The sequence below is a fragment of the Musa acuminata genome, chromosome BXJ3-3, assembly GCF_036884655.1.
Source record: "Musa acuminata AAA Group cultivar baxijiao chromosome BXJ3-3, Cavendish_Baxijiao_AAA, whole genome shotgun sequence".
NCBI lineage: Eukaryota > Viridiplantae > Streptophyta > Magnoliopsida > Zingiberales > Musaceae > Musa > Musa acuminata.
Window position 1 is genome coordinate 37,211,396 of NC_088351.1, and position 15,972 is coordinate 37,227,367.

Consider the following 15,972-nt stretch of genomic DNA (forward strand, 5'->3'; position numbering starts at 1 on the left):
TCAACCTCTCGTTACTCTCTTTCTTTCTCACAGATACTGCCACTGCCACGTCCAAGTTTATCGTTCCATGCAGGTTAAGCTCCTTAGAACAAGGGTAACAATATGGTTTGTTGTCTCTCTCTCTCTCTCTCTCTAGTATGCTTTCGAAACAATAGCTAAATACTGTTTGAGTCTTTTTCAATAATCAAGTCACCTATATGAGTTTTTTTACATATTTTTTTGGTACTTTTCTTTAGCTATAATTTTTGGACTCACCTAAAATATATATAGCACTTGTTGAAAAGGAATATTTAAACTTTAAGATAAATATAATTTCAATAGTTTCTCACTTTAATTTTTTATTTAATGTGAAATAAATATTAATAATAATTAAATAATTAGAACATACCCTTGATGATTATGCATTTGGTTGAATCATCTAATGCTTATCCAAACAATGCACGCAATATCATGCAGAAACAGTAAGCTGTCTTGCAAACATCCACCATGTTCAGATACAAATCATATAATAGACATAATAAACAACAAATGCAGTAAGGGCATTGGCTACTATGGGTTTGATTGTTATCCTCCGATTAGATGTCAGATGGATTCTTAACAGTGACCTATGGAGACAGTGTAGGTCATCAATGAAGCATCAGCTTCTTATTTCATGCAGATAAATGGTCTTCTCTGATCCATCTATTCTGCCTACTGTCCAGGTTGTCTTTCTTGTGGGTCAGAACTATGAACTCATGAAGTAAGCACCAGTGGTGTTGGAGCTGGCCACAGAAAGGAAATCAAACAATGGGCAGTAATTTTTGAAATAAGAGAATTTGGTGCTACATGAACTTGGAGAATGTTAATGAACCATCAGCACTTCAAAGGGAATAATTGATCAAAGTCTAGCCCAATGTTCTTTTTGCATTTAACTTGTTTACTATCATATGTTTAGGACAACCATGAAATAAGCTATAGTAAATTTATTATCATATGTTTAGGACAACCATGGTGATATATGCAAGGCATGCATGCAGGTAAGAAATTGCAATATGCTTGTTTGCAAAGGTATTACATGCTTCATGCTTAGTGCATGGTCAGGAAGGGTATGTTCCAGTTATGTAACTAAACAATTGTACTTATGCCTATGATAAATCATCTGCAAAGAAGAAGACTTGCATGTCAACACATTTGACAGCAACTTTGAATCACTTAATTGTGTTAGTTCATCCCTTTCACCCACTTACCTAAATTTTAGTCCATGCTATTTGAATCTAGTTGATGATCTGATTATTTCGGTTTGCTTTTGGGGAGGTAACTTTGTGAGAACTCTCTTTGGTTGAGGTTTATGAATGCCTAACATGCTGTGTTACCTGTCAAACCAAAGGAAAACATTACCAACAGGACATTTTTAATGGAACACAAAGTGCTGACAACAACAAAGACAAAGGTAAAGTCACTTCAACATATCTTGTTATAGACACTGTGCCACTCTAGGAAGTTGGTAAACTTGACATGTATATAGAAACATTTTGATAATAACAAAAACAGCTTGATATATATTGCCTACTGTGGTTTCAGGCTTCTTGAAGAGATGAAATTAACCTGGATGAAGCAGCTTCATGTTCTAATTAAAAGAAGACCAATTAGGGATTGCATCAAATGAAGAACAAAGATGAGGAATAACTGGTTTATTTTCTCTTTAAGATTATACTGGGAATGCTATCTAGCACCTACTGCTGCTGTCTTAAAATGTTTCATTTACTACTACCATTTTTGCAATTTGGTGATGGCTGTCTTCCACCAAAATTCTCTTTCTCCCACATGATCAGCATTTGCTTGTCAGATGCTCCAGACACATAATTACATTCAGATAGAAAGAAACTATTTAGGTTGCATAATATTACATGCTTATGTAAGCCTATGTTGTATCATTAGCACTCATGCATCAGCACATGATATGTAGACTGGACTCAATAAGCAAATTGTTAGAAATTAATACATGCCTAATTGAACAAGTAAACCATCATCACTATGTTTAAGTCACATAACAAGAACTCAAGTCAAAGCTCCCTGTTAGCCTAGACTTTGAAATATAAATCATACTATGAATAGGAGAACTGTCCAAAAGCGCACTGTAATCTAAGACAAAAATGTCCGAGAAGCTCAAGTCAAAGCTCCCTGTTAGCCTAGACTTTGAAATATAAATCATACTATGAATAGGAGAACTGTCCAAAAGCGCACTGTAATCTAAGACAAAAATGTCCGAGAAGCTCCAGTATATTAAACAACTTGCTTTTAAGCGTAGTTAGATCCATATAAGAATAACTTCCAAACATCTCGTTAATAAAAACCCAAAAAGGTTTTTTTTTTGTTCCCATCCCTCAAGTAACCCTATGAGCATGTCAGAATCTCCTTAGGGCTCATCAAGTTTTGTCTTGACATAATGACCAGTCAACTCAAGGATATTTAGCAGAATTATCACACAGAATGTACATATAGGAATGCTTAATCTAACAAAAGATTCGATCACAGACCAACCGTTCCTGTCAAAGGGAAACACAGATACTCCATGCATTTAGTGCCATAACTCATTTCTAAGTACCTTTTCCAAAAAGCAGCACAATTCCAACCTCTTTGACATCATAGCAAGAGAAGATTCCAAGTGTAAAGCTTGCAAAAGAAAAACAAAAAGATTGTAACTTCCATTTACCTGTTTGTGATAAGGATCACTACTCTCAAATACACTAATAGGTAGCAATCCGCAGATTCCATCTCATAGTCTGAAACTTAGATGCAATTGACCTTCAAAATGAAGCCAAACTAGTAGAAACGTTTTATCAGTATCTTGCACAATAAAATATAACCAATCTCTTGGTTCTTTCCCCTTTGAACTTATAATAAAAGCAATGAATCGGTGTGCCAGTTGAAAGCCAATATCGTGTCATTCAATTACTAGCAAAGAATAGTACTAAGGTTGCCAACATGCAAATTTAATAATCTTATGAGCATGAGGTGTATGCATCAAGCATGCTATTGCACCGGCCATTGTTATGGCATGCTGATGCATGAGATGCACCAGCACTCATATAATCCATCAATGGCACATGCCACCATCGGGAAACAACATAGCACATACCATGCCAGCACATGTCTTAGCATGTAAGACCTACATCCTTAATATGTAGCTCACAACTTCGCATGGTTTATCTAGATTCAGCCTCTAAATTATTAAGAGAAATTAGTGTTAATAGCTATAGTTCATCCTTTTCAACGTATGTAACGAATAATAACTTCTTATTAAGTTCACATCTGGAGTATTAAATAAAGAATAAAAAGTACAAAATTAAGAAAATGATTAAAAACAAACAAAAATGCTGTTCATGTTTATATCAACAAGTTATACAAGTATAAGATTCACCATTTGCACTCAATTAAGAATTTTTTATATATAAAAAACGAATGATAATTCAAAAATCTTAAGTTGTAAGAGAGCAACAAATGACAAATATCCCATATGTACAGCATATGATAACCCAATAATAATAAGAAAAAGAAAGAAACACCAAAACAACATATTCAACCACAGAAGTTAGTGCAGCCAGGCAGCTTAGGGATCAACTGCAAAGCCTAAACATTGGATAATGCAGTGGTGAAGCAGTAAAAGCAGATGCAAGCTAACAAAAGGCACTCTGGAGGGCTGCCATAACTATGATGTAAAGAAAAACAATCGTTGGGAGACATCATAAGAACTTTGGCACATATACGTTTTCCTTGTTTATCAATATCAAGATAACCATTTTGCATGTCCCATCAACGACCACAGTTCGGCACTTATACAAGAACCAACAAGCTATAGTCCTGACATCTGAACCAGGGCTATGATTTGTTCTAAACCATAACCATAACGTGCAAAGATTTTCTTTTTTGGTCCCTTTTCTTTTATTGTCATTTAAGTAACTACTTCAAATATTTCCCAATTTCCCCTGTTCCTAGAATCACAAGTGTCACTTGCTAAGGGCTATATAACTAAGACAGAGATCTTGTACCTACGTTTGCATAACCTTGAATTCCTTACTACCAAAAATACTTTTGTAATATCAGCAAGATTGTGAACGTTATGATTGCAAAACACAACTCATTCCAAAATCTCAAAGGCACCTCAGCATACAGAAGCAACATATATAACAACAGCTCTAAGTTAATAGTATACTAAATTTACTGAAAAATGGTGCATTCTTCCAATTACACTCTCGTTGTCACTGTATTTGGACATCCTCTATCAAATATTCTTAAAACCTGATGTCTTTGATAAGTGTGATACCATGTTGTGCCCAAGCCATCTCCACTAAAAATCCTACTGGCTACCTCCTCCCTTTTAGTTTGTGAAAAGAAACAGTATGCACGATGAGCAGGCAAAGATATGGGACTTATTAGTAGCTAAACCCTTGACCATGCTTAAGTACTTCAAAAATCAGAAATTATATACTAAAGTCTATATCTTCATAAAAAAAGCCTTCTTTTTTCTTTTTTCAAAATATGGCCTTATGAGCTAACCCACGAACATTAGCAACTAGACCTACAGAACTGTGACAGCACTCCAAGTACCAATTTTGGCCTCAGTAAGCCACTACTACAATATTTACCTCTTTCTATGCTAAATCTAATTACAGAATCATTTCCACAAAACTGGGCCTGTCATCAGAGATCCTTCAAATCTCTATCGATACTTCATAGCAAAAAATTGATACGTAATTTTCCTCATACTTCCAAGCATAATTCAACAAACAAACAGGAATTTCTATTCAGTTTAGCTAGATCTGGAAACAACTATCTTGACATGCATCAATCACAATCATGCAATCTAAACACCTCAAAAGGCAACGACTACAGCTATTTCCAATATTAACTAAAGTTTCCACACATCAGAGCAAAAACAGCAAACTCCAACAAGTAATCGAGAACGCAATTATCCTGGAGAAGCTATAGAAAAATTAGAAAGAGAGGCGACGCGTGAGTTAAGAAAGATGATAATAGTAGGAATACCATATAACAGGGTCTGATCATAACAACTTATTCACGTCTCTCCACCACACAAACATATACCTGCTTGCCATACTACACAAAGGACGACATGACGATCGATCGTGCACAAAGGTCGAGGTACAAGAAGCACATCGACAACGATGACGATGATACTAATATAAGTAGGAGCAGCAGGCAAGGGCGAACTGAGGAACATGCTAGTAGTAGGATTACCAATGAGGGGAGGCGATAGAGGGCGCTACTTCTTGAAGCTGCCGCGGACGCCGGGGCGGGGCTTGGAGGTCTCAGGTGCGTGGCTGGTGTGGAGGTTGACGAGCTTGGACTCGTCGAAGGGAATCTTGGGGTGGCGGGCGTCGTGGTGTATCTGCATGGACTTAAGGTCGGGGACGGTGGTCTTGCAGTGGGGGCACTCCAGCTTGGCGTGGCCGCCCTTGTCCTGGCCCGACCGCTCCGCCGCCCCCGCCCTGCCGCCCCCTCGGTTCGTCGTCGCCGCGTCGATCTTCGCCGCGATCTCCTTCGCCGTGTGTTTCTTCGGCTTCGCCTTCCCCGTCATGGTCGGTCAGTCGATCGGTCGCTCCCCCCGCCCTCCCTCCTCCTCCGCCCTTCTCCTCCCGCTGGCCGCCACAAGCAACGGAACCGTAACCCTAACCCAAACCCTAATCCTTATGTCGGATTAATGATGGTATCGAAATCCGTCTCGATCAATCTGCTGGCGACGAGAAAAAAAATAAAAAAATAAAAAGGATTATGTCGTGAGATGACGGGCCACATATGAACTGTTTTATACTGTATTATGTCACTACTTAGGTAACGACACTAATAACATCCCTCTCTGCGTGTCAGGCACCAAATGGGCGATCTAAGTCGTACCTTATTCGTAAATTGATCGTGAAAGATGATATGACAATCGATTGCATCATGTCCTGACCGTCCATCAAAGATCCAAAGGTCATAGTTTTTTCGCTTATATCACATAAAAATTAACAAAACACAAAACCCCTGTGTCTTCCCGAAACCCTCTCTCTCTCTCTCGTTCTGGCTCTCGTCCCCCATCCATGGCGGCAATCACCACGAAGCTCAAGACTTCATGGTCGCGACTCCTCTCCTTCTGCCCGTCCCATCGGATCCCCCGGATCCACCTCCTCCCTCCCTTTTCGACCCCTCCGCCCTTCCCCATTCACACGACGCCCTTCGCTTTCCGATCCGTCCGCCCATTCTCCACCAACCCCGTGATGGGGGACCGCGTGGTGCAGGAGCTCTTGGCCGCGGTGGAGCGGGAGAAGCAGATGGCTAGGGAGGAGAGGCGGAAGGCCGGGGTCGCCCTAGACGGCGAGGACGAGGACGAGGAGGACTACATGGGGGTCACCCCGCTCATCGAGAAACTGGAGAAGAAGAAGGCGAAGGACCTGGATGGCACCGATCGGTTCTGGGTACCCACCGACTCCGAGAGCGATGACGACGAGAGGTTCTCGCCCGATGAGGTGAAGAAGCGGCTGGATGAGTTCGAGAAGAAGTGCAAGCGGCACGCGGAGCTGCTCAAGAACTTCGCCGAGGCCGGTACTTCTCGGGCTTTCTTGAATCTGGTTACTTCAATGATATTTGCAATGCCTGTTAAAAATCGTCTATATTACTTACGGCTAAGAAATTTGTTGGAATGGACGTTCGATCATGCTAAATCTGTGTTGCTCAAGGTTAAAGATTTGATCTTGTGAAGAGATAACTTGTGTTTGAGCAGAAGTTGTATGCCGTGCAAAGTTTGCATATCATTGTCGGGAGAGAACTAGTCATTAAACTTCCTTTGTTTGGCTGTGGAAATTTAGTTTTTTTTCTAGTAATGATAAATTGTGGGGAGAGGGATCCTTGGAGATAATATTACGGCAAGTTTCATCATTTCTTTCTTGGTGCAGTTCATTTTTTTCATGTTTCCTTCAAATTGTCAGATCTTATTAAAATCATGCTAGTCAAGAGCACTTTCTTGAATTTGTGGGGGTATGAAGTGATGCCAGGTAAAAATCATTGTGAAATATTCATTCTGCTGAATGTATTAATTTACGACCAATAGGAGAAGGAATTTTAGGAAGCATCTGGTAAATGCAAGGTGTTCATTTGGAATTTTAGATTGTCATGAAGTAGATTAAGTAATTCTGATCATAATGAAAAATAACCAAATCTGATATAAGATCGATTAGTAGAATGAACTGTGAGCATGGTCTAGACACTTACAGGATGTCTTCAGCACAGAGTGAGAATGAAAAAGGTGAATCAACTTTGTTATAGTGATGGAGAACCAGGAGAGAAGCAAGCAACTCAATAATATCGGAGCAAAAATGATTATTTACAAGAAAGTTGGTACAGATTATTGGTACTGTTATGATATGGATCTGACGTATTACTTATAGTCTTAAACTGCAATCATTCCGATTTGAGAGTGTACAGGATATGGATTTAAGAGAGTCCTTAATCTAATAGCTAAGTAAAGTTTCTGTTCACAATTAACACTGAATTACATATTATCATGGTCTAAATTCATTTAACGTCTATGGTAACTGTAATACATATTTAAACCATCTAGCTGATTACATCATGCATCTGTTTTATACATTTTATCATATATTTCGAAATGTATAAATTCTAGTGAATTTCAATGTAAAATTCTTTGTCGCACAGAGTTAGTTAATATTTCAGTGTGGTGGTTGCTTCATGATAGCTTTTTTTTTTTGTTTATTTCTGACAGAAACTCTTGATGAAGCTCACAAATGGATGACAAAAATTGACAAATTTGAGCAGCGGCATTTGAAACTTCCTTTGGAATACAGGGTCATTGGTGATTTGATGAATCGTCTTAAGGAATCTACTGGAAAAGAAAGATTCATTCTCCTCCAAAAGCTAAATAGAGCTGTTAGGCTGATGGACTGCAAGGAAGCCTATGACCCAAATAATCCTGCAAATTTTGGAGTTATTCAGCATCGGCAAATTGCCTCTCCTGAAGATATAGTAGACAGTGCTGGTTTTGATAAGGAGAAATCTATGATACACGGGAGCCTGGAGGAAGATGACGAAGATTTCAGTGAAAGAAAGGAGCAAGATGATGTTCTGATAGAGAAACTTAATGCCATAGAAAAGAAATTAGAGGAGAAGCTTGCAGAACTTGATCATACTTTTGGGAAGAAAAGCAGAGTCTTGGAAGAGGAAATTAAAGATCTCGTTGAGGAGAGAAATTCTCTGACAGAGAAAAAAAGAAGACCTCTCTACAGAAAAGTAAGTCATATAAAATTTTCAGATCTCACTTAAAGCTAAATGTTTTAGGTATATTCTCTCTGATTTCAAGTACATGAGAAGATTTATCTCGATCCAATAGGCTTAAATTTATGTTCATAGTAGATGATTGCAAATATGAGTTTGCTATTATATATTGCTTTAAAAATGCCTTGTCAGGCTTATCAATGATAAGTTGAGCTTAAATTACTTGCACCTAGCACATATACATGTAACAATACAAGGATTCCCGTGCTATTTAGTACATGTTGAGTCATGCTAGTAACATTAACATATGGCCATGCCAAATTTTGGCATGTACAGAGGGCATGATGACTAAAGGGATAGGACACATACCATGTCAGAAACTGATAGATTGAGCTTAGACTAGTTGCATCCTAGTAAAAGGCCCAATGCACATTGATCAAGGTAGGGTCGGTCTAGAAGGGTCAATATGCACAACCTTTCCCATGCAAGCAAAGAGACTATGTTTATGACTTGAACCCTAATCACCAGTTGCACCATAATACATTTCATATGCATGCGCTCACACACACATATATGTACACATATGTGCATTAAAAAAAATCCCTTTTGAGTCATTTTGATAGCATCAACACATTTTCATGCCAATTTTGTGGCTTGTACATAGGGCATCCCTACTAAATGTTATTCACAAGGATATATGCTTCTCATTCTGCTTGGAGATTTCTTATAGAAGTCACTCGTATGATAGTTGTTTGTGCTAATCATCTAAATTGCAAAAAACCATGAAACTTTTTCTTATTTAATTGCATATACCTTTTGGAACTTGAAAGCTACTGACTCTACTGTCTGGTGTACTATAGTAAGAAATCAAGGGGGAAAAAGAAAGGAGGGAAGACACTTAAAGAAAAGTGGCCTTTATTCTATTCCGAGCTGGAACCTGGGCCATGCATCCCAGCCATTTAGTTTATATATAATGATGTTGTCATGTGCCCTAGCTGCCTGCATTACATATTAGGGTTGTCATTTGATGCTGCTTTTAGACTTTCCAATCTTTGAGTAACTTCTATTAATTTGGAGCTGTTTATTTCTTTTGATTGAAATCTAAATTGACTTTTTTGAAATAACTACAGGGCTTTGATGTAAAGGTAATTGATGTCAATCGGCCATGTAAAGTTACAAAGGTAAGTAACTTTCTCATCTTTAACATTCTCTGGATGTGGTCATTTTTCAAGATTCATGTTATTTTGTCATTCAACTTTAGGGAGGGCGAATTGCAAAATACACAGCATTGCTAGCCACTGGGAATTACCATGGAGTTGTTGGTTTTGCCAAGGCTAGAGGACCAACTGCTAATATTGCTATCCAAAGGGTATGTAGTTGAACAATTCATGGGCCATGCAGTTCTAAATTTGCATAAATGCTGTTAATGATGATGATCTATGCCTCATTGGTTCTGTTAAAATGTTAGCTTGTTTGTCCACAAAATGATGTCTTGTACTGGAAATCAACTAACTGAGGTAGACCGGTTATGATTAGACTCTCACCATAAATTTTAATGCCAACTTCAGTGATAAGGTTGATGAAGATGCTATTTGAACCTAATCTGCTGCTGGAATGCTAAAAATGGATTGACTGAGCAAATTTTCAAACTGCTCTAAAATCTAGAATTGATATATCCATATCTTAAGTGTTTATTATAGGAGATTATTATTTGCAACCCCCCTTGTTATTTACAACTCCATGTTAAGAACTTTGAATATTTTTAAATTATCCTTTTATAATAGACGTATATGCCCTCAATTTATAATTTAATTCCAATAATTCTTTTTTACTCCTTACCTACAATCATGGTTTTTAATTTCGTATCGTATCGCCGAGTACGGGCGGTACATACCGATCCGCCAGTAGGCTGGCATGTGGACTGCCTGCTACCGGGCGTTATCTAGTTTCTGGCCCCACATCGAGCGATTCGGGGTTGTACCGTGCGGTACCGATAGATAATAGTTTTCAAATGGTCAATTTGATCGTTGGAGGCATCCTAAATGGTTTTTAAATCCTTTCGTCTCCTCTTTTTCAATCCATTTCACTCTTACACTCTCTTAAACTCTCTCAAACTCTCTCATAAAAGGGTATGCCTATTTTAGGCGTGCTTACTCTTTATATCCTTTTAAAACCCAAATGCAGTATTACAAAGGAAACATCATGTTATTTCCTGACAATATGCAAATGATGTATTGGCACTCAGATAAATGTTGAACACCTGAACAGATAGGCCTCAATTCTTGACATTAAAAGGCTCCTTAAAAGGAAGAGCACTTATACTTATTTGTATATGAATAATATATTAGTTGCAGTCTGCAGTAGATTTTATTTTTCAAAAGTAGGGTACAATCGTAAATTCATTTATAAAGCACCAACAAATACACTTTCACTTTGCAGGCATATGAGAAATGTTTCCAAAATCTTCATTACGTGGAGCGGTATGAAGAACACACAATTGCTCATGCTATCCAAGCCAAGTATGAGAAAAGCAAGGTGCATATGGATTTCTGAACACCTCACCATCTCTCCTTTTCTTTAATTATTTTGAGGTGTTTAACCTGGGTCATGTTTATTCAAAATACTTGTTAGATATACCTTTGGCCTGGTCCTATGAGAAGTGGGATGTCAGCAGGCAGAACTGTCGAAACTGTCCTGTACTTGGCTGGTTTTAGGAATGTCAAGTCGAAGGTGCAGCATTTATCAAGGAGACCTTAGCACCGTCTTTGTTTCTATACGTCCAGTCTTTGCTAATGCTCCTCTTACTTGCAGATCATTGGATCAAGGAACCCCCTTAATGTTATCAAGGCTCTCTTCAAAGCCCTGAACGCCGTAAGTTGGATATCGCCAAACCATGCTCGCCATGATTTTTCTATATTCCTGTCAGTTGTTGGTTTAAGTGACATAATTTGCCTATATCAATTTTTTTCTAAACAGATCGAAACTCCCAAGGATGTTCAAGAGAAGTTTGGTAGAACAGTTGTGGAGACATATCTGCTGTAGACATAGTGCAAATTAATTTTCGGTGGAGGGTTATGCTCTTCTGGGTTGTGCCTTCATCTGTTGATGTATTTTTCTAACACATGCGATGAGAAAGCCCTCTGTATGCCGAATTATATATGCTTTCTTATATGCTGCTTTTTTCATAATAACTTTTTCTCTCTTTTTTTTTCTAGATCATGGTGGATGTAAAATTACATGAATAATTTGTTTTGGTCTGAGATGAGGGACTTTGGTCTGGTGGATCGAAGGCCTCTTTTTGTGTTTTGTAGAACAACTTGATGAATCAAATCAACTTGTTACAAAAATGTGATAACATTAAATGCCTTGGAGCATGACATTATTAGCACCCAGGCTTTTAGACTCCACACCTTGATAAAGCACTTTCTTTGACATGCTTCTTTGCAGGCGCCCAACACACTGTTCTAGTTTCTTTTTGGTTGTCTCTCTCTCTCTCTCTCTCTCTCTCTCTCTAAAATGTCATCTCAGATGACCTGTTATAGTGTATGTGACTGTTTCTCAAACAAAAGCTTTTATAAGTAATGTTTTGAGAGGTGAAATCAATATCCATGAGCAAGTTCTTCCTGAAATGTATTTTGCTCTGTAACACGTACGGAAGTTCTAGAGATGAGATCTGGGTCGCAATGGAAGCCTGTGGAAGCCCAAGTGGAATGTGCTTTCGACCTTTTGACCATGGTGTTGTCGGTGTAAGCATCACCAGAACACTCTCAAGCCAACTCCGACAAATCCGCCCTCTCTTCTTTCCTAACGAGAAGAGAAAGACGAACCGATGTGCCGCCTTTACGTTCGCAATATGATCTTTTATATTGGCCACCACGTAGAGCATTTGGTTTGCTGTCAGATACGTGATCTCTGCTCTCACTCCACGACAAGATTCTTGGCTTCCTCTTCTCCCAGAAGCCACTCTTCCTTTTCGCACCGTCATCTCTTTGTGATAGAAAACCACGCTTCTTCCCCACCTGCTATCTTTTAGGTTTCTAAAGTTGGTGCAGTGCAGCAGATGAGTTCTGACCTGTCTAAAGTTGAATTCCTCAATCCTTCATCTTCTTTTGCAGCAGAATTATGAGCCTCGGTTGCTTGTGTGCTTTGCTTCTTGAGGGGGTTTGCACCTTTGAGCTCTGCTTTAATCCAATAATACTTCTTAAGCTTAATTCGAGCTCAGAGTTGGTTGCAATAGTAGGGGGATGATGCATCAGCAGTTTGAGATGCGGAGGTCATCTGAGCTCCTGAAGGTGGTGTCATGGCTTTGTTTGGTGGGGGGTGTGTCTGGGATTGGTGCCAACTGGGGAACACAGGCGAGCCACCCGCTGCCGCCGCGCACGGTGGTTCAGATGCTCAAGGACAATGGAATCCAGAAGGTGAAGCTGTTTGATGCAGAGGATAGGACTCTGAGTGCCCTTGCCAAGACCGGGATTCAGGTGATGGTGGGGATTCCCAACGACATGCTGGCTGGCCTTGCGGCCGACGAGAAGACGGCGGGGAGATGGGTGTCGAAGAATGTCTCGAAATATATCAACAATGGAGTTGATATCAGGTTCAATTTCTTATATCTATTTGATTATGCAGTTCTTTTATGTTGTTGAAACTGAAGGAAGAATGCAGTCTTTATCTGCAGTATAAGGATCAAGTGATTCAAATGATTGATTCAGCACTTTTAAGATGGTGATCATCTTATAGGATCCAAATTCACCCAATTTGGTTGTGAATAATGGAATAAAAATAACATGAAGAACAATTCCATGTATCAAACATGAACTTGCTGTGGATACAGTACCTGAAGATGCAAGGAATATTTTGTTTTCCTTGGACCCTCTTTATGTGTTCTTCGTCCTCTCTGTTACCTAACATTATTACAAATGATCCTTGTTTTCAGGTTTGAAACTGTTTGCAGATTCGGAAATGACAACTAATCTATTTAGATAATAGCAGTGATCTCTTTGTAGAACAGTTACTGTATTTGGTTTAGCATTCAAAGTTAAGATGCCATTGCTTGAGTTGAATAACAAGCTCAATTCCAATGCCATATGAGGCAGCTTAAAGAAACTAAGATTCGATTCTCTCTCAAAATTAAGAGCTCCCAGTAAGTAAATTGACTGTGCTTACAGGTACTTGGAGTAACTTTTATCAATTCATGGCAAGTATTAATTTTGACTGTGGTCATGAGTGCTTGTATGACACTCATGATTCTGTACACAAATTTCTCAAAACATATTGATACAATGACAGAAAATGATGTGAACTTTCTTGATACAATGACAGAAATTGAAATGACTCAAAACATATTTGAAAGACCTTTCCTTATATGTTTCTTGTCATACAAAACTAGGAGAACTCTCTTAGTGGCTTTGTTTTGACAAAAGTGGATATTTGCAAATGATAAGTGTTAAGCATAGTTAGTCCTAAAACAGCTGAAGCCTTCGGATACCTATCACGGGTTCTGATCAATATATGCTAACCACTCCTGTATGACAGCTAAAGATATGCAGCCTGCAATGATCGATTATTGTTTCTTTTAAGCTTTATGATATTTCTTTCGCCTTGTTAAGCACTATCTCATGCTTATCGACAGGTACGTGGCTGTTGGTAATGAGCCTTTCTTAGAGACATACAATGGGACTTTTCTCCGATCTACATACCCAGCACTTCAAAATATCCAAGCAGCTCTTATCGCAGCTGGATTGAGCAACCAGGTCAAAGTCACAGTCCCTCTCAATGCTGATGTCTATGGGTCATCAAGCGATAAACCTTCTGGTGGAGATTTCCGCACGGATATCCATGATCTCATGCTTTCTATCGTCAAATTCCTTAATGACAATGGTGCTCCCTTTACGGTCAATATTTACCCCTTTATCAGTCTCTACAATGATCCCAATTTTCCTGTGGACTATGCATTCTTTGAAGGTTCTCCGACCCCTATAGTTGATGGCACAATTACGTACAGTAATGTGTTTGATGCTAACCATGATACTCTCATAGCGGCACTGCAGAAGAATGGCTTCGGGAATGTATCTATCATTGTTGGTGAGATCGGTTGGCCCACCGATGGAGACATAAATGCAAATCCGCTGTTTGCTCAACGATTCAATCAGGGTTTCATGAACCATATTTCAAATAGCAATGGCACACCACTGAGACCTGGACCTATCGATGCCTATCTGTTTAGTTTGATCGACGAAGATGAAAAGAGTGTCCAGCCAGGTAATTTTGAGAGGCATTGGGGTATTTTTGCCTACGATGGCAGTCCAAAATATCAGCTAAATCTCCGCACGGCATCAAATTCTAGTACACTAATTAGAGCAAAAGATATCAAATATTTGGACAGGAAATGGTGTGTGCTGAAGCCTTCAGCTAATCTTGATGATTCTGAGATTGCGCCAAGTGTGAGCTATGCATGTGGAAAAGCAGATTGCACAAGCCTTGGATATAAGACATCATGCGGGGATCTTGATGTGCGAGGAAACATTTCATATGCATTCAACAGCTACTACCAGAAGAATGGCCAGGATGACAGGGCCTGTGGATTCTCAGTCTTGGCGACCATCACCGAGAAGGATCCGTCGACTACAACCTGTAAATTCAACATCATGATTGATGTTGGTTCTGGAACATCATGGAAAACACGAACACAGATGGAACTCAGCCTTAATTTGTTTTGGTATATGGTTCTTCCATTTACACTGGCATTAGCGTGAAATATGTACTGCTATATTGCCATTCCTGAATCGTAGTTGTAATTATGTTCTAGTGACAGGAGTATTCATTTACATTATAATACACTTTTTGCTTTTGCTAAGGAAGCACTAATGCATGTATTAGGCAAAACTTTAGTGCATGATGATTTGATCTCTCTAGAATGAGTGTTAATCAAAGTATGAGCAAAGTATTCTTTGGTAGAAACAATATAGAGGTAGTCTTTTTTCCCGTAAAGGCTGTTCTAGCCGACTAGACTACATTTGATAGATCAGATAATAATTATCTGTTTTTATTTAATTGTAACCATGGTTGATCATAGCACTGCAAATTTCCATCGGCTTTGATTTTTCTATTGTGTTCTAATGGATCCATCTCCTGTCACCATGAGTTTTGTTGTTCTTTTGCTCCACAAAGTTGAAAGAGAGACTGAAATCTCTCCTGATGTGCTCAGAGGAGGAAACTTTATTCATTTCCTTAAACTCAAACCCGATCTGATCAATTTATGTGTATCTTTATTTCCAATTCATGCAATCCTTAAACTTCACTTAGGTCCTTCCAATTTAACTTGAGTCTGCATTTATGATGAAGCATTCAAGGTTTTCTGAGGTCAGAAGAATAAGGATTTGTAGAAAACTGCCTTCGATCATGTTTGGAGAATAATCTTTAACCAAGTCACACAACTCCATGTTCTTCATTCAGATAATTTATCTTCTACCGTTTTCTGCTAATCTCTAGACTAAATTTGTGTATAAGATCGTTTCACTGAGATAATTAGTTACCAATGAACTTATACCGTGTTTCTTGTTGGTGATTTTGAAGGATCTCATTGATTAAAAAGATAATGATCGTCAATTCATTATGATCCATTACAGTTCTAAGACATAAAACTATTGCAAAGTTGCATCACCAATTTTATGAACACATTTTGAATATTATCTCTTATTATTACTG

General features: G+C 38.7%; 3 protein-coding genes across 3 annotated transcripts; 2 read left to right on the plus strand and 1 right to left on the minus strand.

Moving 5' to 3' along the window:
• Positions 1-4,997: 4,997 nt before the first annotated feature.
• On the minus strand, positions 4,998-5,651 carry LOC135633082 (protein METHYLENE BLUE SENSITIVITY 1-like). Its single transcript, XM_065142155.1, has one exon. The coding sequence runs from the start codon at positions 5,576-5,578 to the stop codon at positions 5,264-5,266; it is 315 nt and encodes a 104-aa protein (XP_064998227.1). The 5' UTR covers positions 5,579-5,651; the 3' UTR covers positions 4,998-5,263.
• Positions 5,652-6,016: 365 nt separating this feature from the next.
• LOC103978635 (uncharacterized) lies at positions 6,017-11,675 on the plus strand. The gene is made up of 8 exons (XM_009394486.3): positions 6,017-6,582; positions 7,760-8,283; positions 9,399-9,449; positions 9,530-9,637; positions 10,708-10,803; positions 10,900-10,998; positions 11,080-11,139; positions 11,245-11,675. The coding sequence occupies exons 1-8, from the start codon at positions 6,081-6,083 to the stop codon at positions 11,308-11,310; spliced, it is 1,506 nt and encodes a 501-aa protein (XP_009392761.2). The 5' UTR covers positions 6,017-6,080; the 3' UTR covers positions 11,311-11,675.
• A 328-nt stretch (positions 11,676-12,003) lies between these two features.
• On the plus strand, positions 12,004-15,076 carry LOC135633080 (glucan endo-1,3-beta-glucosidase 6-like). The gene is made up of 3 exons (XM_065142153.1): positions 12,004-12,429; positions 12,506-12,862; positions 13,898-15,076. The coding sequence occupies exons 2-3, from the start codon at positions 12,513-12,515 to the stop codon at positions 15,018-15,020; spliced, it is 1,473 nt and encodes a 490-aa protein (XP_064998225.1). The 5' UTR covers positions 12,004-12,429; positions 12,506-12,512; the 3' UTR covers positions 15,021-15,076.
• The last annotated feature ends 896 nt before the right edge of the window (positions 15,077-15,972 follow it).

What these genes read in the sequence shown, in the direction of transcription:
- LOC135633082 (XM_065142155.1), bottom strand. Translation starts at nt 5,578, where the DNA reads ATGACGGGGAAGGCGAAGCCGAAGAAACACACGGCGAAGGAGATCGCG.
- LOC103978635 (XM_009394486.3), top strand. Translation starts at nt 6,081, where the DNA reads ATGGCGGCAATCACCACGAAGCTCAAGACTTCATGGTCGCGACTCCTC. An exon ending in GAAGACCTCTCTACAGAAAA is followed by an intron (nt 8,284 to 9,398) that starts GTAAGTCATATA and finishes AAATAACTACAG; the next exon opens with GGCTTTGATGTAAAGGTAAT. An exon ending in CCAAGTATGAGAAAAGCAAG is followed by an intron (nt 10,804 to 10,899) that starts GTGCATATGGAT and finishes AATACTTGTTAG; the next exon opens with ATATACCTTTGGCCTGGTCC.
- LOC135633080 (XM_065142153.1), top strand. Translation starts at nt 12,513, where the DNA reads ATGATGCATCAGCAGTTTGAGATGCGGAGGTCATCTGAGCTCCTGAAG. An exon ending in AACAATGGAGTTGATATCAG is followed by an intron (nt 12,863 to 13,897) that starts GTTCAATTTCTT and finishes GCTTATCGACAG; the next exon opens with GTACGTGGCTGTTGGTAATG.